The sequence below is a fragment of the Buteo buteo genome, chromosome 10 (genome assembly GCF_964188355.1).
Source record: "Buteo buteo chromosome 10, bButBut1.hap1.1, whole genome shotgun sequence".
NCBI classification, from domain to species: domain Eukaryota; kingdom Metazoa; phylum Chordata; class Aves; order Accipitriformes; family Accipitridae; genus Buteo; species Buteo buteo.
Window position 1 is genome coordinate 11,896,252 of NC_134180.1, and position 26,942 is coordinate 11,923,193.

Genomic DNA, 26,942 nt, shown 5'->3' on the forward strand with positions numbered 1-26,942 from the left:
CCGAGGTCAGGCTGACAGGCCTGTAGTTCCCTGGATCATCCCTCCGACCCTTCTCATAAATGGGAGTCACGTTGGCAAGCCTCCAGTCCTCTGGGACCTCCCCTGTTGACCAGGATCACTGATAGATGATGGAGAGTGGCTTGGCAAGGACCTCTGCCAGTTCCCTCAGTACTGTTGGATGGATCCCATCAGGTCCCATAGATTTCTGAGTGTCCAGATGGCATAGTAGGTCATGAACTATTTCCTCCTGGATTAAGTGGGGTATGTTATGCTCTTCATCCTTACCTTCCAGCTCAAGGGGTGGAGTACCCTGAGGATGACTGGACTCACTATTAAAGACTGAGGAAAAGAAGGCATTAAGTACATTGGCCTTTTCCTCATCACTGGTTGCTATGTTCCCTTCCAGCTTTCTTGCTGGCTGGGCATGAGAAGCTGAAAAATCCTTGACTTTAGACTAAACATTACTTAGCAACAACTGAAAACATCAGTGTTATCAACATTCTTCTCATACCTAACTCAAAACCATAGCACTGTACCAGCTACTAGGAAGACAATTAACTCTATCCCAGCTGAAACCAGGACACCTTGGTTCCCACAAAACCAGCTTTTTGATTTACACCCATTTTTGAGACCTAACATGAATGTATCTAAACAAAACTCAGGCCTGCAAGCCCAGCCCCTGGGAGGGAAAGGATTTGCAACTATAAGGAAGCCAGACTGGACTGGCGGATTGGGCTGGCCAAGCTGAACCAGTTGATCATGGAGCAACTGCACAGGACAGTAAGTGGAAGCACATGAGCAAGGCTCAGAGGTAGCTCCTATGGTGTCAGCCTGGTTGAGCTGGAGGGAGCTGCTGAACCCAGGGCAACCAGTTCTGAGGCCACATGGGATGGGAAAGCCTGGCCCAAAGGAAGAAACCTTCCATTTCTGGTGATCCAAGGTAGGAGCAGACATTCAAACAAGGAAGGAGTCAGCAAGGCTGAAGGGCAGCCAGTTAAAGAGATGACTTATAACTGAGGTCTGAAAATTCATTAGTACCCTGGGGAGCATGGCCAGGGCCCAACTAGTGACTGCCTCTTCCAGCTCAAGAGCTTTTCTCAGGGCATGGTTCATCATGTCGTGGAAGAAGCTGCCAAAGGGTGCCGTGGGATAAAGCTCCCGTGGGCTCCTGGAGATGTGTTGAGGTTGTGGACCTAACATCCTGGTGTGGTGGCCTTTGCAAACTGATCCCAAATGCTGTGCAGTGTTTGTAGGACACTGGACTGACTTTTCAAGCTATCTCCTCAGGAAGGTCAGCTTGGTAACAGATTTCTCTCTCGCCCATATTCAGCAGCTGAGCATTGGCCACAGATGCAATTAGCTCCACAGGCATTTTAATGTCTCTAATTCTGTCTGAGGTTACAGCTCAGCCGTGCAGGATGGATCGATCTGCACAGTCACAACCTGAGCTGGGTTATGTGGGATGGGGATGTGAGGCGGACGCACTCGGCGTGGCTCCCCAGGAACAGCTGCTTTCTCTTTCCCTTCCAAGAGGGATTTTGCTTTTATTTAGTGTGAAAGGGTACTTCTTTCCAGAATGCACAGCACTTACTCTCAAAGAATTAAAAGTAAATCCATTAGATACTGTATGAATTATAAGGATTAAAAGAGGTTTCTTTAAGAGATGCAGCCTATTTTACAATTTTTTCTTCGTTCTAAGTGATATTTGCAAGGGAATAATGAAGACGTGACAAACCTCTATATAGTCAAAATTCCTGAAGTTTTATGTATGGGCTATATTTGGAGAAATGAGGTTATAATTAGAGTAAGATGAGGCTTTTGTCAATAACAATTAAAAATCTAAGTGGTATAATCTGGGATGACAATAAATACATTTTAATCACTGTAACATAATTACTGAGAGGGATGAATACAGGGCAAAATTAAGGTTGTTTAGGTATCTTCATACTTTGTTTCTTCCTTCAAGTTCTTCAATTGCTTTTGAGTGCTAATTTCCCACATTCACAACATTTAGATTGAAATAATCACCAAACCTGCAGAGAATCTGGCGTTTAATCATTCAGTTGTTGAGCTGTACTCTCATTTTTCCTTGATCCCAGGTTTTCACCCTAAGCAGCAGGAAAATGTGATGTCTCAAAGACCTAAAAGCGAAGGTTTGGCACTGAGACAGAAGGCTGTCCAGCGGCCACATCTGTACATGAAACAGGGGGAGAGTTTACACACACAAAAGGGAGACCTTGTACTCTGCAAGGCTCACAGGGTGTTCCTGGACAATTAAAGATGTTAGTGTTAATGAAGAAGGATGAGAGCGGGCCCCAGTTTCCTCCACCTCTCCACTCTTGTCTGAAATGACCTTGAGGAAATCTCTTCTGCTCCTCTGACTATCTGTTAAGTGGGGATGGTCACTCACTCTCCTCTTAGAGCAGGCTAGATCAGTGTTTTGAGAATAAACATATCCAAGGTCTGTGAAATGCTGAGCTTGTACGGTAACAGAGGCTGTTGAAAGGTGTAAAACAGATTCACATTTGGGATTACGAGACTTCCCCTCTGGAGAGCAGAGCAGCTTTGCTCCTGGGCATTTTGGCTGCGTTGCTGGCTGAGGACTAGGGTTATTCACTGGGTTCACAGTATCTCTGGTCTACCACCCTCATCAGGGGATCAAATACTTCCTGATGCTGTGTAATTAATAAAATGGTACGCCACAGTTATTGACCCATTAATGACAAAAATGATAATATGTGTTGACCTCTATAAGAAATCTGCTTCTTTGAAGATAAGGCTTTTATCACAAATCTCTTGGAACGAAACAAAGTAGAAATTGACTCGTGGCTTGCCCTTAAATGGAAGGAAATTAGCCCCCTTGCTGTGTGCACAAAAAGTTCGGAGTAGAAATTGATAAGAAACAGAGCGGAGTGATCAGCAGCAATGCCAAGTCCTCAAAAACGCCATGTGGGAGAAACTGAGGCCAAATTTGGAGGCGGGGGGACGTGAAAGAGCTCTCCAAGAGGCAAGAAGGGCAGGCAGGGGAAAGAAACACATGGACACACTGTCCTAATGGACAGATCCATTCCAACAGCACAGAAACTCGGAGGGAAGTGAAAGACTCCACAATTCAGAGGAAAAGCCCTGAAAAACACAGAAAAACCTGTGCAGGGTCTGATATCCTTTGCTTCTGTGGCTGGAAGATATTCAAGATGAATGAGAAAAGGCAAAGGGAGGCTTTGTGGCTAGGCAGGTTGCCCTGACGGGCCATAGCTTCCCTCATACAGCTGCCTTGAGGAACGGTTCTGCTCAGCAATTTATATTGGCATTAAACAGGCTAAATAACACTGGCAACAACACCCATCAGACTCACTTGAAAATACTTGGGGCTGCCTTTTCCCCACTGCTCAAGACTCAGAAGCCAGTTCTGCCCCATGCGAAGCTCTTGGGTCTTTTGGGGTGGCTCTGGAGGTGGACTGGACTCAGGCAAGGCCAAACAAGACAACCACTGAGTCAACGCTGCCCACTCCTTGCTTCTGCCTGACGCAGCATGAGTGTGATGCTTCAAGGAAGCACTTTGTGGCCTCCTGGATGAGACCTGCGTTCATTGGCTGAAGAGATACTGCAGAAAGCCAGAAAGTGTCACCCCCTCCCTGGCCAAAATGCCCCCAAATCAAGCTTCTGCCTTTGAATTTCCCCTCTCCTATCCATATGCAAATGCAGAGGTCAGGGCGAGGCAGCCCTGGAAAGTCCTATTTGCACAGATCCAACCTGTTGAGCTCAGAAGTGTGCTTGCAGTTGCGGAGAACAACAGCCTGCATGCCAGTGACTTTGTCTAAGGTCCAGCATGGTGCTAAAGAGGACTGAAAAATAAGGAATCACCTTTTATTTTAAGCAATAACATTGCTGCCAGGAAGGCATGAAGCAGAGGATGTGCCAGAGTGCTCTTCGCAGTTTGGTGGCTACCTTATAGTCAGGCTGTACAACATTGTTCTGCTTGGGAGGAAGTCTCTGGCAGGGGATCCTCTCCAGCAAAAAAAGCAGAAAAAAATGGAAAAGCAACAGTTTGTTTGGCCAAGGCTAAAGAAGGGAGGACGAGTCCCTGGAACAGCCCCTGGGTGAAGAGTGATGGAGAAAACTGACAGGAAAATCCCAGGTCAGCTCTGTGGAAGGTGGGGAGGCTCACAGGGAGTCTGCATTCCTTCCTGTAAGGTTTTGGCTTTTGCTGCTTAATCCAATGTAAGCTGTTCTCACAGCACCACTCCACTGCTCTGGGATGCTGCAAACACGGAACTGGAGAAGGATCCGGCTGCAACAGGGGGTGGAAGTGAGGGGCTGGTGGGAGGGAAAGCGGCACCAGTTTAAGGTGTTTCTACTTTCAAAACTTGGCTTATTCAACTCCTCCATAAGGAGAAGGAATGGATGGAAAAATATGTGAAGAATAGAGGCAAGCTCAAGGTATCTGTGCAGCAGTTAGTGTTGCCTGGGGATCTCCTCCACGATGCAGGGTGGCCTCAGTGTGCCAGTTCAGGAGCCAGGGGACAAGGCTCCAGATCACACTGGCAATGTGAAGGGTCTGTGGAGAGTCCTGGACAGTGTGCCCTGAGAGATGCAGTTTAGAAGAGCTGCATTTGTGCACTGAAACAAGAGATACAATCTCACAGAGTTCCTGTGGCAGCTGTGTGGACACAACCTGTCTGTTTTAGCCCAGGACAGGCTCCGGGCAGGCAGGAGCAGCCTCAGTTTGCCCAGTGCTGAACCAGTTTGCTCCTGCTCTGCAGCTGAGAGCCTGCAGGGATGGAGGCAGAGCCCTGAGCCCTGGTGCGGTGTCTGCCCAAGGAGGTCCGCAGGATTCGACAGGAGGTTTGGCAGCATGGCTCACTGCCCAGCCCAGATTGCACTGAAACCAGGAAACTGATTCTGCAGCCTTGAGAAGCTTCTGTTTAAACATGTGGCGCCCTGAAAATCATTTCCCTAAATACGTTCTCGTTTCAACCTGAAAAAGTATGAGGGATTTATTTTTGAAACACGATCTTTCATTTTGTCCTCGGGGTCACTTATGTGCTCAAATAACACAACTGCATTAGCCAGCCTCCTCAGAGCTCATCTGCTCCCAGATTGTCATCTGTCTCATTTCTTCAGGCTGGCCCACTTGGTCGAATGGTCACTGAACTCAGTGGGATTTTTCCTGCCCCAAAAGACAAGTTTGCACATAAAACGAGTCACCAAGTTGGCACAGGAGGCGGCACCACATGGTGTAAATGGTGTAAATATTTAGATGTGATAGACTGCTGTACAGATGCGCAAGGTTACCGCCTAATGTGCCTGGGTCCCGGCTCTACACCGAGACCTGCCGACTGCAGTACTGACTCTGGGGCTGTGGGCTGCATCCCTGGCACAAAGCCCACCCCGAGCCTGAGCTTGCTGCCTCCCAGGTGCTGGGGCTGGTGCTGCCAGTGGTTTTGGGTAATGGAGGGAATCTGAGATGAGGGCCATTCGGGACACTTTGGGGTGACCCTCGGCGCTGGACAGCTGAGCAGCCAAACCATGGGTATCCTTCAGTGTGGGTGAGCAAGCAGGCAGGGAAGGGGCAGTCTGGTTTATGTGGGAGGTCCAGGCCTATTAGCGTTGTTCCCACTAAAACCTTTTCTGTCAGGAAAGCGCGGGGCCGCTACCGCCGCCCTCGCGCTGAGGGACAGGGGCTCCCCCACAGCGCCGTGGGCCACCGCCTCTCGGCAAGCCGACCCTCTCGCCTCCCCGAGCTCCGTGGAGGGGAATCTGATAAAACGAGGCGCCGTTGCGAGGGGCCCGGGGAGGGAGCGGCCGCTTAACGGGGCGGCTGCAGGCCCAGGCCCAGGCCCGGCACCGGCACCGGCACCGGCGGGCGGGAAGGCGCCGCCGTTGCCGTGACGACGCCCCGCTGCCCCCTCGGTTGCTATGGCAGCAGGCGAGCCAATCGGCGGGCGCCGCCGCGGGTCGGCGGGGAGGGGGAGGCGCGGGGGAAGGGTTTGCCGGTGGCGCCGCCGGAAGTGCCGGTGGGGGCGGGGCTGGGCCCGGAAGCGCGGACAGCGCGGCGGGAGGGTCAGGGCGCCTCAGCGGGGCGGCGGGAGGACGGGCGAGCGAGCGGCGGCGGCTGCCGGGGCCTGCCGGGGCCGCTGAGGTTGCTGGGACCGGCGCTGCCGGGGCCGGCGGGGCGCGGGCCGTCTCTGCCCGGCCGGAGCGCAGAGCGGGGACACCCCCGCCCCTTCCTTCCTGTCGCCCCTCCCCCGCGGCGGCAGGCCCTGCACGGGAAGATGGCGGCGGCGGCCGGAGGCGGCAGCGGTAGCAGCAGCGGCGGCGGCGCGGGAGCGGCAGGCCGGCCCGGGCTGTGAGACCCGCGGCGGGACGGGGCGGCGAGCAGCGGAGGATGAGCCTGCTGTGTGCGCAGTATCTCCGGTGAGCGCCGGCCGGGAAGCAGTGAGGCCGGGGGGGGGGGATCGCCGCCTGCTCCGAGGTGAGGCCGCGGCCAGCGGCCCTGGAGGCGGCGGGGAGCGGGAGGACGTGGTCCCCTCGGGCGTGAGGAGGCCTCACAGCGGCAGCGAGGAGCTCGGGACTGTGAGGGGAATGTGACCGGGGAGGGGTGGGGAGGAGGAGGAGAGGGGGGGGGACCCGGCCGCCACGTTACCGAGCCCCACACCGCTGGCGGGGAGCGGGGGCCGAGGCGGGACGGAACCGCGTACCCGCAGGCGGGTGGCCCGGGCTGCCGGTTTGCCGAGGGCGGCCCGGCGCGGCGAGGGCTCCTCAGCAAGGTCAAGCCGGTGCCTTGGAGCCTCGGGGAGGGAAGGGGAGCCCACCGGCTTCCCTGACGAAATTCTCCAGCCCCTTTCGAGTAGGTGCCGTGATAACCCGCCACTGCGGAGCGACTGCGGAGTTTGACCCCAGCGGTGAAGCGAAACCTGGGCTCGCAGCCCCGTGAGGTGCTCTGGCAGAATGGGAGTAGCAGGAGTTGCGTCTCAGCCCTCGCCAGTCAGCCCGCGGCCTGCTGGAAGTCCTCTGTCGTGGCTTAGTTGATCGGTTTTGGAGACGGTCAGCTGAGGGCTCGGGGGAGAAGCGAGTCTGCTGGGGTCATGCTTCTTTGAAATGCTTTGCTGAACGAAAATGCTCCTGAGTCCCTGAAGTCCAGAACCCTAGATGCCTCACATTGACATGAGCAGAACTTTGATAGGCTTTTGGGTAAACTTAGCTTTTGGGTGTGAAACGCTCTTTCTTTAGTAATTTTGGAAAGGAGCATCGAGATACAAGTGGGTTTTCAGTAGGTGTAAAATGCTAAATATCGTGTGAACCCTCACGTGTTGTCCCCCTCCAACCCTTCCAGAGCACCTCCTGGGAAAAGTGTAGATGTGCCAAAAGGGCATGCACGCTCTTTCTGAAGAGTTCAGGACTTGGGAGGGATTTCTAAGGAGTGAATTCAAGGAGGTTTTTATATTTCCAAAACACTTTCTATCCAGGGTTCTGAAACACTTCAGCTGCCTCCCCTTACTGATTCTCCAAATCCTCCCCTTCCTCCTCATCTTGTCTTGTATCTCTGTCTGCCTCCTTCTGGTAGTCCAGATCCTGACTCAAGTTTATCTTTTTGGAAAAGACAAAAAAAAAAAAGTAGTAATCCCTTCTCTAATAGTGAGTTTATGAGCCTTTTTCTCTGTCAGGCTGCTAACCTATGCTGTCTTAGAAACTTCTTCATTCTTTCTTTCCTACTGCATTATGGAAAAAGCTCTTAAGTGCCTTATTATTAGCTCTCCTCTACCAGTAAAAGACTTGCTTCTGTATTTTAGTATATGTCTTAATAATGTTGTAATCTCTTCTTCCCCTCTCCCTCCCTATGACTACGAGTCTTCAGCTGCCTTGCATCTTTACAAGGCAGTACTGCTGAAGTTGTGCTTGTCCTGCCCCGGTTGCCTTCCTGCACCACTGGCCTCTTTATTAGCATTATGTATTCTGCTGTACCAAGCTGGAGACCCTCCTTGCTTGCAGCCATGTGGGCAGTAATCACCTATTTCTCCTAGCTTTGTTCCTCCAACACCATAGCTCATCCTGGACCTTTATCACTCCCCCCTCCGCCTGCTTTGTTTGTATTGTGCCTAATACAAGGAGACTGAAGCATCTGGGCACTAAAGTATTGCAAGTAATGACTCCTGTCTTTGTCACCAAGAACCTTATCTCCTAAAAAAAAACCACAACAGGACACTCCCCCTTCCAAACTTTTCAAGCACTTTGTAGTCAGTAATCTTCACCTTCTCCTTCTAAAGAACATTTGGGGTAAGCTCGGGGGCGGTTTCCTTAAAAGCTGTGAAATGGTTTTTACTTCCACGGAGTGTATATTTAAATTGTTTGATTTGCATAGGGCAGAAATTGAGCTGCAGATTACTGCAGCCCAAGCTCATAAAGAGAACTGGGAATAGAACCTCAGACTCTCAGAGCCAGTTTTGCTAGTCCTTTGCCTTAAGGAGGAGGGCATCCTCCTTCTTAGTCTAGCATTACAAGCTCAATCCGAGTGTAATGATGAAGGAATAAATAGGCAAAAGTATAATTACATGAAAGGGCAACTTAATATTGTGCCAAAAGAAGATGTGGAGCAATTAGTCTCTGCTCGTCTTCATCATCTTAAAACTATGGAGGGACAGGAAAGTTTTTGTGAGAAATCTTTCTCTATATTTGAAGTTTAGACAGAAGAGAGCTGAATTTCTAAGGTGACCACATAATGGTTGAATAACTAGTGAAATAATGACTCTGCAAGAATCGAGACGCTTAAAAAATGAGCAGGGAAGAAAGGTCTTTTAGCTGGACTGCCTTAACTCCTCCACTACCAGTCTCTTGCTTTCTGTATAATGTACCGGAATCAACTGTTTTAAAACGCTGTCCTTAAAAGATTGTACCCCTTCAATCAAAGTGCAAGAACTGCAAAACACCTGAGACTCCTACACTTCCAGAGTGATCAAAGGTCAGACTTCATGTACCAAGTCTTTTAAAGAGTTGCAGGAGAGTCTGTTTGTAAGTCATCTTCATATCTTATAAGAAAGTGTTGGGATTTTTGCTTTCCTAATCTTATACTTTTCAAGGTCACCTTTCAAGAGTAGTGGAGTGTATTCTGTCCCATCCAGTTTCTTAGATAATTCTCTCTGGTCATTGTTTGAGTCACTTTTCAAAGATTTGCATTATATCTGGTCAGGTGAGTAGACCTTTCTGAAGGTTCTTTCAAAGAGCTCTTAGGAAAAAGAGGCATGGTTCGCACCTCTCGTTTAGGTGAACGTGTTTGTCTCATCTGGCTAAAAATTTGTACCCATACCATCTCTACAGCTCTGGGAATCTACAAGTACTCCCCATAAATCAAATTAATCTTGTGGGGCAGTCATCTTACAGTAAACATTTTGCATATCCTGCTAGGTACAGAAGATGTCACTTTTAAGCAAAATATCACTACAGGTAGGATTTCTAGCATAATACCACAGAAACTTCCAAGTGCATCCTTTTTATGAGACAGTATTGAGCTTTAGTCCACGTTGGTTCACTTTAAGGAAATGATCTTCATTGCCAATTTTATATGTTAATGTTCAAAACATAACTTGGATTAAAAAGTTTAGCAATTTGACTGAGATACGAGTGTCTCAATTGCATTTCACAAAGATGCGAACTCTAGTTACTAGTTAAATGTCACATTACCCTGGTAAATTGTGGCTTTTAGCACTCCGTAAACATAGAATAAAAAGTGCTTGAATTACAGGGCTTGAACACTGCTTAGAAATTCTAGTGCTGACAAACCAGTAGGTAGTTTCCTGTAGTCTTATGATGAGGCTATAACCAACTTCATTAAAGGTTTGACTGCTTTAATAATTTAAATTGTGGCTCTCTTTTCAAAGACTCATCAGTAGCTCCATTAACTTCTGCATCTGTTGTGTCTCTTCATGGTTGCTCCTTTGCTGTCTGCCAGTCCGTGACACACCTCTTGCAGTGTTTCTTCACTGTTAATGGAGGAGGGTAGAGCAGAAGTAATTTAGTGCTGCAGTCTGTGCATGTGAGCATGTTCTGGTACTGATTCTGATCAGGATGATGTAGAGTTGGTTTCTGTCAGTGCTGGAAAGGCACAAACCAGAATACTGTTTGAAACCCAGAATGAGTCTCAGTGAGACAGGCAGAGTCAGCTTTTTAATTATCTTGAGAATATTTGGAGGAAAAAGTTAGTAAATATGACTTCTTAATAGAGAATCTTGTAACGTGTGCCTGCAGTGTGCTTCCTGGAGTTCATAGAATCACAATGTAACTGGGCTGGAGGTGACCTCAGGAGGTGCCTGTCCAACCTCCTGCTCAAAGTAGGGGCAGCTCTGGGGTCAGACCAGATTGCTCAGGGCTTGATCCACTCAGGTCTTGGAAACCTCCAAGGATGGAGACAGCTCAGCCTTTTGGGGCAGCCTGTGCTACTCCTTGACTGTCCTCCTGATGGAAAAGATTTTCTTTACATCCAGCCTGAACCTCTCATATTTTTAACTTACACCGATTGTCTCTCATCCTCCCACCACATGCCACTGTGGAGAGCCTGGCTCCATCTTCTCGATCCCTTCCCCGCAGGCATGTGGCTGCTGTGGGTGCCCTGAAGCCTTCCCTGCCCCAGGCTGACCAAGCCCCACTCCTGCGGCCTCTCCTCCAGTCCCAAATGCAAGTGCTCCAGTTCTGACTGCCCTGGGGGCCTCTGCGGACCTTGCTCCAGTTGATCCGCATCTTTCTTGATTTGCCTTGCTATCTGAACAAGACCAGTCAGTCTTGGAAAGTATTCCCTCCAGCTTTTTTATGTTCTGAAATGATTAATGCTACTTTCATACATTGTTTACTCTTGAATTTTAAACAGGGGAAGAGTAGTGGAGAGATGAAATACTGTGTTGGCCTTTCAGGAGGCACCTCATAGCACAGTGTTTTCTTTGGGGGAACATAAAGGGAAAGTGTCCCTTCTTATTTTGTCTCTCTTGTAATGAGTATGAGTGGGTGGTGTCACTCTTCCTCTCACCTTTTTTTTTTTTTTTAACCATACAAGGTGTTTCTAACATTTGATAACTAGAATTGCTGCCAATATTTAGTATGAGCAACACTTATTCTTATTCTTTAAGGCTGAGGGTAATGGTTTAAAAAGGCAAATAAGACTGATGATGATTACTACTTATTACTGATCAACAATGGTTTTGTGGTGACCTATGAAGTAAAAAGAATGACAATAAAAATGTTAAGCAGTTCTCCTCTGAGCTTTCTGCTGAAGGAAATTCATCTTGCTGAGAGCCCCAAGACACGCACCGTACCCCTCAGGTCTCTGGGCAGCTATTACTTACTCCCTTCTTCCTGTCATGGGGATTTGGATTATTGAGCATCCTGCCACCCAGGGTCAACTTGTGCTAAAGTCACAAGTTGGCTGAGCGTGCTATCATAGTTCTGATACTTTTTTTCAAGCCTAGATTCCTAAGGAAACAAGGCTTGTGCAAATGTACTGCTTATCACCTTTTTTTCTCCTCTTTCTCAAATGGCTTTAAGAAATTTTAGCAGTCTTCGACAGAGGGATAGAAGTCTCAGAGTTGATTGTTGCCATTAACTTTATCAAAGTTAGCTAGTTAGACTGATCCACATGAGTGTGCCTGTTGAGAGAGAAGCAGGCAGAGCTCAGCTGGTGTAAATCAGCACGTGCAGAGTTTCACGTCAGCCGTGGCGTGTGCTTTTCTGTGCATGGAGTTTCAGTTTGCTCCTCTGTATGGAGTTAATAGCGAGGATTGGAATGCATGTGCAGTTTAGCAGGTGGTGGGCATATTTTTCTGGTAGAGGGACTGGCAGGAAGGTGACTATGTATGAATGCGTGCCAGAGGGAAGAGGGCTGCAATAATCAGAGAACTTGACCCTGCTTGCTTAGTACTTGGCAAAAGCTTGGCCATATAGACAAAGGGTGTTTTAAACTTGAACTGCTCCTGACAGAAGTTTGTCACTCTTCCTCTCACCCTCAGCCCTGGTTTGATGGCGTAAGTTTATGGCCAGGTCTTCAGTGAACTGGATTGGGGAACTACACTAGGTTAAAACTGGTTTTGTTTTGTTTTTTTACCCGCGGAGTTTAGCCTGAGATGATTTCCTGATCCCATTCATCATGTTACCACACACATGCTGACCAAAGGAGTGAGGCTGTGTGCAACAAGAATGAGGGACTAATAGTAAGGGCAGGGTGGGACTGCTTCTTCTAGTGCTAGCGCTCGCTATCATTAAAGTACTCACTGACCCATAACACTAGTAAATAATGCCTCATCTCCTAGAATATAACTGTAGCTATATATAGAATATATAGAGAGAATATAATATATAGAGAATGTAGCTGGTATCACTGTCGCAAAGAGTACCCCTGTTTTCAGTCTGGGCTGAGAGTCTCCCCTTTTTTTTTTCTTTCTTGCTGCAGAACACAGCTTATTTTGGATGCTGTTACCGGGCTTTCTTTGTGCTGTGCTTTGAGGTTACTTGCAAAACACTGTTCCAGTGACCTAGAAGTGCAGGTTAGTGTAAGTAAAGTTACAGCTGTATTTATTTTTGATGGCAGGGATGATTCTTGTAGCAATTAGTTCTTGTTCTAACCTGCATGTTCCAATGTAGTTTGATCTTTATTGAAAAGGAGAAGGTTCTGTTGTGGCAGTGAAACCAGGTGATGCTTATCTGAAGTTTTGATGGGGCACTTAAGCTGCAGCAAGGCATTTTCAGAAGGCTGTCCCCTTCCCTGAATATAGGGGTTTGGAGGGTTTTTGCTGAGTTTCTTCATTTTGATGCATGGTAATATACATTTGCCTGTTAAAAATTGCTTAATGAATGCTTAGCTATTTTATTTAAGTGCTCAATGTAAAGCATGTGTGATATTCAAGCTACTCATAAAATCTGTTCCTTCTGTCCTAAGAGTTTATCTTCCACATATCAGTTTTATAAGAAGTAACTCTAGCCTGCTCCAGTGAGATGTTTTTTTGCCTCCAAATAAGCTGATCTGGGCACTTGAATTGTATTGCTAACTTTTACCTCAAGCAACTTAAAGCTTTATTTCCATCATTCTATATGGAATGTGAAGCTGCCCTGCTTTTCAGTTTGCCACACTGGCTATTGCACGCATTTTCAGATATCTTGGTGCTTCCCACTTGAGAAGAAAAGGCTGGCTGCAGTCACTGCTCAGGATTGCTTGGGTTCATGGGAGAAGACTTGATGGACAGGTGCCTTGGCATCTTCCCTGTGCTGCTCAGCCAGCAAAAATCAGTATGGAAGAGGAGTAATAGCAGGTCTGAGTGCATGGTGGCTGGGGAAGGAGGAGAGGATAGTTTGCTGATTTGGTTGGATGAGGAGCTGCTGGGGGTTGTAGACTTTTAAGGGTCTGTTGTGGTTTAACCCCGGCTAGCAACTAAGCACCATGCAGCTGCTCGCTCACTTCCCCCCTACCCAGTGGGATGGGGAGAGAATTGGGGAAAAAAAGTAAAACTCATGGGTTGACATAAAGACAGTTTAATAGGACAGAAAGGAAAAAAAAAATGATAATAATAAAATGACAACAACAATAATAATAAAATAATTGGAATATACAAAACAGGTGATGCACAATACAGTTGCTCACCACTTGCAGACTGATGCCCAGTTAGTTCCCAAGCAGTGATTTGCGCCCCCCCAGGCCAACTCCCCCCAGTTTATATACTGGGCCTGATATCACATGGTATGGAATATCTCTTTGGCCAGTTTGGGTCAGCTGTCCTGGCTGTGTCCCCTCCCAACTTCTTGTGGTCCTCCAGCCTTCTTGCTGTCTGGGCATGAGAAGCTGGAAAATCCTTGACTTAGTCTAAACACTATTTAGCAACAATTAAAAACATCAGTGTGTTATCAACATCATTCTCATACTAAATCCAAAACATTACCAGCTATTAGAAAGAAAATTAACTCTATCCCAGCCAAAACCAGGACAAGGTCCTTTACGACTGCCATTGGGTCTTCACAACACCAGTAGAGATCCACTAGCAGGAGCAGACTCCTCAGAGTAAGGAATGGTGGAAGAGCAGTTAAGGAATGCAGCTATAATGTGTAAGGAGTGTATGTGGGAGGACATTAGTTACTGCTTTTATTACTTTGAACTTGAGGCTTGTCCTCATCTCACTTGAAAGCTGCACAGCTGCTGTCAAGCAGGAGGGGAATAAAACCACAGATTTGTTTCCTTAAATCATTAGCAGATTTGCATACTTTGGTCCTGTACTTCTTAAAGTTTATTACTAGAGAGGTCATAGATTTCAGTGGTGTTTGGTAAAGCATAAGTTTTCCTGTGCTCAGGGAGGAGTATGGAGTATGGCATCTTAACTCTAATTCTCCATCTTACTGCAGTGAAAATAGAGGGCTAACAATGTTTATTGTGGAGTGACATGAGGAATCATGGAGCTGACTTGTGGGCCATAGTTTCTCACTGTTTCATAGAGGAGGGAGGGCTGGTGGCTTTTTATGTATGTGCCTCTTGAGCACTCATGGTGTTGCATGCAGTATCTTGTTGAATGTAGCTCTACAGTTGTACTGGTTTCATCACCAGCTTCCACTTGTGCAGCTGTGCTCTGAGTCCTGCCTTTAGGCCATGTTTCTAGACTTGTCTGGCCACAGCTTTTCTTCCCATTTGAGTTTAAGAAGAACTTCTGTTTGTAAGCTTGGGGACTTCGTAGACAACAACAAAGGGGAAATGGCTTAAGCAGTGTTCTGTTGCTGTGTATTTCAATTCTTCTGAGATAAATCAGCAGCTACCTATTCAGATCAATGTAATGCTGTGAGTTGGGGTGGAATAAGAGCTTTTTGAGTAACATTAGGCCTGCTTTCTCTTCTTTCTGTATTCCAGTAGGACTTTTCTCGGATTATTCACACTGGCTTCTGCACTCAAGGGATTATCATAAGGAACCAGAAGGCTGAGGAGTCTCTTGGGATTGTTACACAGCCGTGGGCGACAGACTGAATTTCACTGATGGGACTCAAATCAGAGATACCCTTGAGGTACTTCGGAGTCCTGCTAGAGTTAATTTTCTCTTCCACCTTTAGGGAAAAGAAATGTCATTTTTCTGAAAGTGCTTATGATGTCTCTAATACATCAGCAGTCTATTTCTCATATTTTAATTTCATTGTCTGTGGTGTTGCAAGTATCCCCTAGTGCTTAGCCCTATTGAACAGTTTTCTGCCTCATCTAATATTGGTATGTGTAAGCCGATTTTTATTTTATTTCCTCTCCCCCGCCCTCTGAAGCATTGTCTGTTTTGAGTCTGCAGGCCCCACTTGTCGTATGGCTGAATTATCTCAGAGAGCTGCTCTCTAGCTGTTACGAAGTGAGAAATTAATTCTGAATTTATTTCCAGTGAAACGTTTAAGATTGATTCTGCTAAATGAACTTGGGGAAAATTTCTTAAATTACTTTATAGAACCTTAGGCAGAGATTAGACTTTTTGTTTGGATGCAGTAAAATGGATCTTTTGGGCATCAAGAATCTTTATTCAAGACTGACTTTGGTCTTCTTGGTGCTTTGATTTAATGAGGCCTTGATAGTTGTTCCTATTTGATCAGGCTACAGCAAAGGGCAGTTTGTTTGCAGCCAGCCTATTCTAGGGCCCCCTGGACTCCCCAGTGGTCTGTGCTACATTATTTATCACAGTTTGACTTCCTTACAGGTGTTGTCAGGAAGAGAAGGAAAAGAATTTTCAATAAATCTGTTGGGAAGAATATTTTTTCCCCTTTGTTTTATGATAATCCTATAAATTCTGTTACTGTACTTTCTGTTGCAATGAAAGTCTCCTGGTATTTGCTTTGCCATGTCCTGTCTTAGTCTCACTGTGATTTGAAGAAAGCATGTGGATATTGCTGTGTCAAACAGCTGTGACTGTGATAATCTTTTTTTAAACCAGGGTTTCCTGCAGCCAGCAAGGAACCTTTGACAGCCTCCAGCTTCAGTTCCTTCTGCAGTCAGTACTGATTTTGGCAGTGCCATTGACCGTTTGTGCTCTTAATTTGAGGTACACTTGAGCCATTAAGAGGGGTCTTCAGGGTAGCTTTTCCAGACTAGCCTAATAATAACACCTTAAAGTAGAAATGCTAGTCATCTGTACCTATGAAGAGGGGGAGAAAGAAGGATGGGACGAGACTTTTGTCTGTTGAATAGGTGCTAGTTGTCTGTCTTGAAGTAGTGTAAATACTTGTCGAGGACAATGCTGTGACAAAATTTCTGAGGTAGAGGCTTGATCTAGCCAGCTATTCCCTGGAAAAAGCCAATATACTAGTGGGTCTGGTTTTTGTGAATGGCAATAAGAATAGTGTCTAAAGAAAAAACCCACTGAATGTATAAAAACATGAAAACTGTAGCTCTTAGAACTCCAACATCTTGCTGCAGTTACTAAGTAAAATAGAGGAAATGTTACTTCAATATGAAGAAAAAGGTGAGCTTTCTACATGGATTGATGATTATAAAATAAATTATTAAAAGATGCAGAGTAAACTTACAATAAAAATCTAGAAGGTGTTTCAGTTTGTCTTAATACCATTAATATGCATGAAGTTGAACATATATGTGAAATTTTTAACTAGAAAAGAAGTGGTAAAATGCTGAATATGCATTGTCAACATTCATTTGAATTAATACAGAAGGCCTTAATTTAGGAGCAGGTCGCATAGCTTATGCTAGGGCATGAACTTCTGGGAGTTTCTCCACCCGGTTTGAACATAGCCTGACTCTTTCATTCTAGAGATTTTGTTTTGAGGTAGGCTGTAGGAGTTATGGAGCTTGGGGCAAAGACAGTTGCAGGGGATTGTGGCTTGCTGGGTGTACAGTCCAGCTTCAGCTGAAGTACTCATCTTCTCCTGGTTTTGATATCAAGGACTAAAATAACATCTAAAGCTTGAAACTATCTGGAAAGACATTTCCAGTATCTTTCTAATGAAGGTGTAAAATGCTTGCTGATGCTGCTTGTGCAAGTACAGACTATTTTGGTAGCTTCCATTATAGACAGCTAGGCAGAAATGAACACTAAAAAAAGTGATCTGTCTACCTGTAACATTACATTATTTAGTCAGAATTTGGGATGCTCTTTTAAAATCAGGTAAAATGCTGTACACTTTGCATTAAAGATGGTTACAAAAAAGGTATTTTCTATTATGTATAACTGATTCTATTAATTCCTGAAACAGTTCTTTGAGGACTCCGAAACTAGAAACTGCTGTGCTGATTTGTTAAGTGACGTGGCCCAAGAGTGTCTTGTCTTTTTAGGAATGACAGATCAGAAAGACAAGATCTTTGTGCCTTTAAAGATTCAGCTCCAGGAAATTTTATTCGTATGGTTGAAAATGCTGTTGAACATATGGATTTCAGATTTTGGGGTTAGAGCAGCATGATTCACGTAGTTTCCATGCTTTATTGTCAAATGCTGAAATACAGTGCCAAAATTATTCTATTTTAAAATTTGTTTTGGACATGCTGGTATACTATACAAAGCATTTGATTATGAGATCCAAGCTATTGTGGTTGCAAAGTGAAATGCCAGGGCTGAGTTGGCTTGTGCAACCTGAGTAATGCACAAGTGTTAAGTTAATAATCAGTAATTGTGTAGTCACATGCTGAATCTTTTCCCGGCATCATCCATTCTTGCTTAATATGCAGCAAAGATTCAGAAAATGCCTTCTCAGTCTAACCAGGTGAGGACAGTCCCTGTGTCTTTACCACCTTATGGAGGTAGTGGTGCATTGAGCGAGGCTGGTGATGTTTGCTGAGGGATTTGGTGGGAGGAAGGAGCCAGAGTGGGTGAAACCAAGGCATACTGTGATTATTTAAGGCAAGACATAGTGCCATGTGGAAATGGTTTAGCAAGGTGGCTGGGGTAGGCTGCTTTGCGGTATGGAGGTATCCGCCTCTGGAGGACTTAAAAAACAAGCATTGCAAATGATTGTCAGGAATAACATCGGGGGAGTGAATGGGCTACATAATCTTTTGAGGTCCTTTCCAGCCTCAAGATTTGATCTTCAGGCCAGATGTGTTAGTTAGTCTATTGCTATGGAGTCTGTTCCTCAGCCATTGCAGAAGGTAAAATGAATGTAATGAACAATCTGGTCTGACTATTGAAAGGGAGACTGTAGTCTGGAAAACTGCAGTTTGGTTTATGTTCAATAAAGATGTGCTAAACCCAAAAAATTTTCCATACGTGATTCCTAAAGCAGATACTGATCTGTAGTTGGCTGAACATTGTGTGAACTTCTAAGACACAGTCCTTTTTAGTTCTGCAGCTAAGGTATTGAGATTTAAATTTGAAATAAAATTATTTTTATAAAAAAGTTTAATCCCTAAAAGCAGGATTAACCTTGGAAGTTAGAAATTTGTTCAAACACTTGCCTTGCCCCTAACCAATTCATTAGTTTTTTAAATGGGAAAGGTAGGTAACTGGTTAACTGGCAGTACCTGAGAGTGCTCTGCAGGGCAGTGGCTGCGGTGGTGGCACCTCTGTTCGAAGGCAGTTTGGACCTGCTGCAAGCAGAGCTGTGGAGATCAGCCGGACTCAGCCGAGTGAGCTGCACCACTTCAGCCAGGTTGCTTTTCCTCAGGACCCATTTGTGTTCAACAGGGCTCAAAAGCTTCAAGCTACACCGTTCCTAGAGAGGAGCAGTACTCGTAGTAGCGTATCCATGCTGCTTCACTCCTTGTTAGCTAATAAAATTTGCTAGATCTGAGCTGGTTGGATTGGTCATAGGTTTCTCCTTCAGCTGAACACAGACAGGAGAGTAACTTTTACATGTTCCAGGAGTACGTGTGTTTTGGTGGTGGACTCTTGGGTTTTGTGGCGGACAGCCCATCTGGATGAGATGCTCGCAAACTGAGGAGAACCAAGAGCAGAGGACTACGGGACAGTTGTGTGTTGATAAAACAGAAGCTGAGTCTGAGGTTCAGTAACAAACTCTCCTTCCCATAGCTCCATGCAGCTCAAACATGTATCCTTGGTACCTTGTGTCATGTTTATACTTTTGCTGAAATATGTGGTGAATATTGCTGGTTGTGTGGTTTGAGGTGATAATTTAATGATTGTGTTTTTTTGGTTTGGTGCTGGGTTTTGGTGGGGTTTTTTTTCCATTAGAAATTACTGTATTTGATAGAGCTGCATTAAACCTGTGGTGGTAGAGGATTCCACCTCTTACTTTTTCTTATTTCCATACTTTTTTGGGGAAAATAATTCTTTGAATATTCTCTAGTTGAAAAGTAAGTATGTTTCAGAACAGTGTTGCCTATGTGTTTCTGATAGAGAATGGGAAGCAGCTAATGAGACTCTTGTAAACTATTGGCAATGATGCACTGAGTACCCATTTAATTATCATAAATGGCCAATATAGTTCACCCTGACTGGTGTTCAGCCTTCATGCCATTGCTGTGCTTTCAGAGTGTGGCTTGCATTTAGTTTCAAGATGGAGAATTGAAAATAATTTCCAAGATGCAGCTTGCAATTAGGATCATACTCAGATGTAATCTGAGTGTTATTTGTCATAGCTTGCCTAAACCATGCAGTGTCCTTCCAGACTGAAAAAATCTCTTAATTATTAAAAGCTATTTTAAAACTTCTGGGTATGTCACATTTGTGCATAGATATGTGTTTTGTGTGATGTTTACATAATTGTGAGTTTATAAAATGAATGGGGTTGGGCAAAAACCAGCTTCATACAATTGTTGAATGACTGCAGTGAATAATTTAAATATCAATAATTTTGCTTTAGGCCCTGTGTTTATGAAGGTCTTGAGTATCTGGGCATAGATCTCAGTGTTAGTGCTTGGAAAGCACATGTTCAAAATGCCGAACTCCACTGTATCTATCGTAGTGAACTTGCTACAAGCACAGTATGAAAGGTTACTTGCGCTTTATTTTTGCCACCTCTGATGGCAATGTGTAATATATTTGCTCTTTCTCCATCTGCTGCTCAGCAGGGAAGACAGTATCTTGAAATCCCAATAACTGAATCCTCTTTAATGGTAATTCCTTTCTCTGTACAGGTGAGTCATTTTCAGCTTGACTGAGTGTAAGGATCAGTGTTTGCTGCTGGGCAAGGGGTAATTTCAGAGTCAGGGATTGAGAAGAAAGGGGTCCATAGAAAACACTGAAAATCAGCAAGATCTCAGTTTTATATCCCAAGCTATAAGTGGAGGCTAGAGGCAGCAGGAAGCTACTAAAGCTGAAAGTCAGGACTTACAGGGTTGCAAATATTGCTCTCTTCATGCAAAGTGGGGTGAACTTCCCAAGGGGAAATGTATGTCACCTTTGTAACTAACTCCTAGCTGCAGGTGCTCTGCTCTCCAGCACCACAGACAGGTGAGAGGGCATATTTTATCCGTCTTGCAAGAGTATGTCACTAAATTGACTATGTAAGTACCAGCCTTTGAACTGAATGTGGTACACTTGCCTGGGGGATCTCATACAATGTCCAGGGAGGGTTGGCATCTGCTGCCTGACCTTAGCTGATCTGGCTGCTGCAAGGCTGACTTAAATAGCATAACTTTCTGAAACTGATGTGATGATATCCATCTGAATCTGATCTCAGTGCTCCGATTTCTGCATTTTCCATAATTCTGGACATGGTTTTCACAATGCAAAAGCTGTTAAAAGAAGTTAAATAATGTTCACTTACTTTAACACCTATTTTTTGCAGTTTCCAGCTCTTGACTTGATAAAATCTTCACTCGTGTTAAGAACTGTAATATAACAAATGAGTACTAGTGTTACAATGTATTTATCACAACTGAAACCTGGTATTGTGTGCACTCTAATCAGGGCAGAATTGAAAGAGCAAAGATAGTAATATTACAAGGGCATAATTTGGGGGGGGGGGGCGTTCTTGTTGTTTAGAGTTTGTTTGTTTGTTCAGAAGGTAATTCTATTGCTTTTCCTTGCTCAGTCTCAAAACCTTGTGGGAATTACCATGGGAAGTAAGGTAGTTCAGATGCAAACCTCTCACATCCTGCTTAGCACTGTAGTCATAAGAAGTAATAACCGTTCTGTGTGCTTACCAAAAGTTCCTCATTGTGGGTAGTGAGTGAGCAGAGCTTTTTGATTTTTCTCTCCAAAATCTGTAGATTTTTAAGGGAGCTGGCTGTCAATGGTTGAGTGGATTGCAAGGCAATCTTGAAGAATTTTTTGTGCCTTCACACCTTTAAGATTGCTTTAGTTTTCAAAAACTATCTTGACCAATGGATAGCGCAAAGTTTAAGGAGATACAGAGAAAGATTATATATTCTATGTGAAACATTTTGCCATTGACTTGTTCTCAGGTCAACTGCAAAGCTGATGTGTTGTCAGACTATGCAGTAGATGTGTTACTGTATGGATGCTGATAAGGAAACAGTATTCCATAAGTGTATTCATCTGCTGACTGTTTCCTATTAGAAACTTTCACTTAAAGATATTCCTTAAAATATGAAAAGATATCCATGTCTTGAAGTGCCAGACATTTGCATATTTGCTCTTAATTTTTCTATACTGAAAACACTGTCAGGGTTACCTGCGGACTGACGCTGTCAGCTTCTGGAAGGTAAACAAAGTAAAGGTGATTGGAGTTCTTGTGCTTTTCTTTCATGGGCAACATCCATTTAGAGGTTAGTTTTCTCCCTTATGGCTCCAGTAAAATTCCAGATAAGTAGTAGGTCAAGATGAAAAGCTGAAGAACAGCATAGTATTTTTAAAATATCTTTACAAAGCAGTGACTATGGAAAACACAGCTGAGCTTTCCTGAGCTAGTCTTAAAACTGTACATTTATTCCAAGCTATTTTTGTTTGAATTGAAGAATACAGATTGTTGGGTATTTAGTTTGCACGTTACTCTCCTGACAAATTTTAGAACTCTATGGAATAGACACAGGCATATTGCTGATCCTGAATGACAGCCTGTAGGGACAGGATCCCATTTCTGAGGCTCACTTTTGCAGCGTTGCTCTTCTAAAAAGGCTCAGGCTCACTCCTGTGCTTTATGTGAGCTCTAGGCTGTAATGAGAGCTAGTGGCAACTTCGGTGGAGACAGCTGAACACTGGAAGCCTGAGCGGGGTAGGAGACTTGTTTTTCCCTCCCTGTAGGTTAAATCGGAGAGTAAGCACATATAAACTTCCCTTAGGGTAGCTTTTACCTTTGGGCACATCTTGAGGCAAAGCAACTGACTTCAAGTAAATTGGAGGAAAAAAATGAGTTTGAATGAAGCTGACTGCGAGGGTAGTTTTACTCTTATCCAGGGAGGAGGATTGTCAGTTCTGATCAAACTTGGAAAGGATTGCTTTTGGTGGTTGCTTTTTGAGGATGATTATTATGACTTGCTTCTAATAGAGCCTGGACTAGGAGAAAGGGGGAAGGTGGGATTAAAAAAATAATCCTATTCTGTGTCCCCGTTTCTCACCATTCCTCTCAGCTGAGGTGGGAACAAGAAGGTAATAGAGCAGGATTCCCTGTGGAGAGGGTTTGGATTCGGGTAGTGATTGCTTGCTTTAGCATCTGTTTGCAGAGATGTTTTTTTTACTTGCAGTTACACTGATGCTGAATTAATTGTTTGTGTGGCTTTGATCTACAGCTATAATCTGACAAAGCCACTGGTCAAAGAAATTAGCTGTACGCTGGCTTCAGCTGCCTGTAACAGGAATAATAAGCTTTAAACTAGTTAGCACATAAAATTGACAATAAAGCAGTACTGTTGAAGGTGGTTTTCGTTGCCATATCTGTGAAGAGTGTCCTTTCAGTGTCAAAGGTACATGGAGCATTTAACTCGATGACTCACAGCCCGAAGATCTCTTGCTGCGTCATTAAGAGCTGACATCACCAAAACCTGCCTGCTCTGAAGCAAGTGGTTTCAGCACTTTATGAAAAAACTATGGTAGTTTAAATTAGGTGGCAACACTTGCAAGTTTGGAACATTAAGAACTTGTTCAATAAAGATAAAGCTGCTTAAAAAAAGTTGTTAAACAGTACATATCTGATGCACAAGTGAGTAGGTGAAGTCTATACACAAATAAGTAAGTAAAATCTATATCGGACTCCCTATACTGCAGCACAATCCTGACTCCATCCAGATACCCTTTCAGGAAAAGGATGTGTCAGGCTGTTAACTGGAGGTGCTGTCTGAAGCCTGTTATATTCAGGTGATATTGAATTAATAGGTGAAGAAAATATCAAAGATGAAGTTTAACTGCAAGTTCCCTGTTACTGTTACTCAGGTATAAAAATCTAGGTTTGTGCACAATCCCAAGATTGCTATGAAAATATTTCCCTTTGAGAGGTTGTAGTTAGAGATACAGTTGCTGTCTACAAAATAGTTCAGGGAAGTCAGAGTTATTTCTGTATCTTTCAAAATCTAACCTTTAGCAAAGTGTACCAGCTGTAAAGGATTAGTGCCCAGTGAGTCTTTAAAAACTGCTAATAAAGCTTTATATTTTAGCAAGTGTTAGTGGTTACTCTTAGGAGTGGAAGGAATAATGCTTATTTCCCATAAAACTGTCAGCCACTTGTATCAGACAGTAATTTTTGCTCAGTGCTGAACTCCAGATGTGAATTCTGTCTTGGGTACAGTGTTTAGGGGCTTCTGAGCAAACCAACTCTTCCCTAAATCTGCTGTAGAATATTCAGTGCCCGTGCTGTTAGTCTTTTCTACTGCTTTCCACTGCCCTGGATCAGCATGGGTGTGCTTAAATACAAACAAGAAACCCACTGAGGCCATTATAAGTTTTTGTTGAAGTTAACTATTACTTTGAGGAAAATCTAAAATATTAGTTGCTGGATGTTGCTTTGGAGTTCCTTCTGGGTGTGAGCCTTGCCATGTATTGGAATGATTAAAATAGAATATTAGTTTGTTTTAAGTATTAAGTGTATTTGACTTTCTTTTTAGTATGCTAGCATGGAAAATTTACCTTCCCTACCCAAAATGAAAGATTTCCTACTTTTATTTTATATATGTTCTATATCTTCGTATTCAGTTTCAGAAGAAGGAAAACTTTCTGGCAGTGCCCTTGATGAGCCTTTGAATCAGTCACCTCCTGCTAAGGCTCACTAGGCTGTGGGCACTTTTCATTGCAGGACATTTTCTGCACGTACCTCCAGGGAAGAGAAGTGCAGGCATATAAATTCCTGCTTGGAGTGAAACTACCCTGACCATTTAATATGGTTTTTAGTTTGGATTCTGATTGCTTTTATAAGCCCAGCTGCCTGGACTCATTACCCATTCTAGTACTGAAAATCCTCAATTCCTTATCAGGGGGTTTGTGTTACTGAGATTTGATAAGGGAACTGATACAGCTGCTGATGCTTCAGGGCTGCCAGGGGAAAACCGAGTGGAGTTCCCCTTTAGACATGATGGAAAGCAGTGTCGTGTTCAGTGGGGTGGTTTTTGGTGTGGGTTTTTTTTGTTGATTTCTTTTTTTTTTGTGAGGTGGGGGTTTTTCCACGTTTTTTGTAGAACTTGTCGTGCCATAGCAGGTCATGCCTGGCTCATCCTCACTGCATAAATGAGGAGTGTGGTGTAAGTGAAGCTTGACTTTGACCTGTTGGACTTTCAGAAATAGCGGGTGTTAGCTGGGTAACACAAGACTCCTGCGTTGAAAACGTGGGCTTAATTTTATTTGCTTTTCTGTGCTTGATAATGAAGCTTGTTAACAAAACTGTGCTTCTGTAGAACTGATATTACCCTCTTACAACTGCAGCGTGGTGTACGCAGAACTGAAAATTTGTTATTATGCATGCTTTGAATTATAACAGAACTGAAGAATATGTATTGAAACAGATGAGCTGTTTTGGGGGCAACAGTAAAATAGATCCTTCTGTTTAGTGGTACATGAATGGAGTTTGAAATTGGGTGGCAATAAGAGGATTAGAAAACTTGATTTATGAAGGTTGACGTTTTAGCCTGGAAGAGAGAACTGGTTGTTCAGAGTATGCATTTAAGTCTTTGGTTTTCCAAGTGGCTGTTAGACAAAAGTGGTGATAAGGAGCTCTGCATGGCAGCTGGGTGCGCTGCGGAGAGGACTTGGTTTGCAGCAGCGGGGCCTTAGGTTGTTGTTTCAGAAAAAACTTCTGGACTATCACTGAGCAATAGAATAGTTAACCAGGGAGGTTGTATGATCTTTTCTTGTAGGATTTTAAGAGCAAATTAAGCAACCCATCCTAGTGTGAAAGTGTAAGGGCTACTACATGATCTGTCAATATGCCTTTCAGGCTCTCAATGTGATGGTTTAAACACTTTAAAATGTGCGTGGGAGAATCATCCCTATATTTGTGGGGCTTCTGTAGTGTTTATCAGTTGAAGGGGAACAATTTGGTTTCTTTTTCTGCTTAGGGAAGACTAAATTGATCAAGAATGGTGAAAACTTGAAAATGGAAAAATGAAATGTGTCTGTTTTACCTTCCTTTGCTAAATCCGGTGATTCATTCCAGGCTAAATGTAGTGTCTGAGTTCCCCTGAGTTACAGCAAAACTGGACTTTATATATGGCCAGGTTTTTAAGAGAAGAAAAGTTCCCTTTGCCATCTGTGGGTACTTAAATTTTAATATATGTTATGCATTTGTAACATCAAAAGAAGGTCCTTACTACTGTCTTTTAAAGTTTTGAAGCTTTTCAAGTATTTGCATAAAATGAAAATTTGTTTGGCTGTCAAACTATTTTACTGAATTGAGTGGAAGGCTTTTGTATTTGAATTTTGAGTTGAACTAAAGCATGGGCTGCATTTATATTTGGTTAGGAAATTACAAAGAACAGTTATCACAATGCTGTATCATCTAACAGTGATGCTTGAAATACGATTTTTTGAACTATGGTTTGTGCTTATGTGGCTTTGGACCAATAAACTTGGGGAAACTTGACTTGAAGACTGAATGGCTGAGTCCAACTGGGCAAGGAGGCAGAGGATATTCTTGAAATGATAGAATGCGTAAGCAAGTTGTACCAGGTCTGCTGGCAGGCAATGTATTTTTGCACCCGAATGAGTCATTCTAATGCAAATTCAATATGAGGCAGTGCAAGAAAATATATGGACAAAAAAAGCTTGTTAAAAGATGCTTTACAATACAAGGAGCCATTTGCATGGTCAGGAACTCTTGCCGTTATCAGTGAACTCTGATTTGTGCCACCTAGGACTCTCTGAGCATTGGCATCCGCTCTTCAGTAAAACCTGTTCGAGGAACAGGCAATGCATCTTTTCTCTTGAGGTGCTAATAGTTTGCCACTGATGCAGAACAAGTTCAGTAGCCAGGCTACCCCCTTATCCTGGCTTAGCCATGGTAGATTCAGCTGTTTTAAATAAAAGTTGGTTTTAGGTGGAAATGAGAAGCAGAGCATGCTAATGCTAGACATACTTTACTAATTCCTTTGGCCTCTAGGAAGTATTGAAATAACTTCTATACATTTTATTAAAACAGTGATAATCGCCTTAGTGTAGCTTGTTGCAAGCTTATAAAATATAAAAGGCAGTTTGCTTTACAGCCAGTGAAGAGACTGGTGCTAAATGCTCTTGTTCTGTAAGCCTGTAAGTATTGTCTTCCAAAAAAGGTGTACTAAAAAAACGTTTTGATGAAAGTTCAGGTCCAGAGATATTGTTAGGGCTATGCGTTTACAGAGCATCTGTCAGCAGTTGCACAGATGTAGGGGTTGAGGCTTTCTTCATCTAAATTCTCCGGGCAACAGCTAGTCAAAACTTTATAAAAAGAAAGCCTTTATAGTGGTGCTATTTGTATTTCCCCCTTCAAAGATTAGTGCTTAACATAGTGGAAAGTACTGCACAAGTAATTTTCAGAGTAGCAGTTCTTGGCTTTTAAAGGGTAGAGTCTTTTTGCCTGGAGGAGAATTTGCTGGAGCAGTACTGCATGTCCCGCTTGGGCTGAGCCTCTCAGTAGGATTCATGGCTTTGGCAACACAGAGTGTGTTCTCAGCTCAAATAAAAAGTTTGCAC

At 44.1% G+C, this 26,942-nt stretch overlaps 1 protein-coding gene across 9 annotated transcripts in view; it reads left to right on the forward strand.

Annotated features, from left to right (window-relative positions):
- The first annotated feature begins 6,059 nt into the window (after positions 1 to 6,059).
- The window catches only part of SMG7 (SMG7 nonsense mediated mRNA decay factor), a 55,665-nt gene continuing 34,782 nt past the window's right edge, over positions 6,060 to 26,942 (forward strand). For 3 of the 9 annotated variants that reach the window (XM_075038666.1, XM_075038671.1, XM_075038668.1), the window contains exons 1-3: positions 6,060 to 6,417; positions 14,864 to 15,015; positions 15,915 to 16,022. In XM_075038666.1, coding sequence (XP_074894767.1) covers positions 14,987 to 15,015; positions 15,915 to 16,022 — 137 coding nt within the window. In that variant the 5' untranslated portion in view covers positions 6,060 to 6,417; positions 14,864 to 14,986. Of the gene's footprint in view, positions 6,418 to 6,989; positions 7,048 to 7,074; positions 7,195 to 14,863; positions 15,016 to 15,914; positions 16,023 to 26,942 lie in introns of those variants that run through there. The other 6 variants (XM_075038667.1, XM_075038672.1, XM_075038670.1 and 3 more) reach the window with 6 other exon arrangements.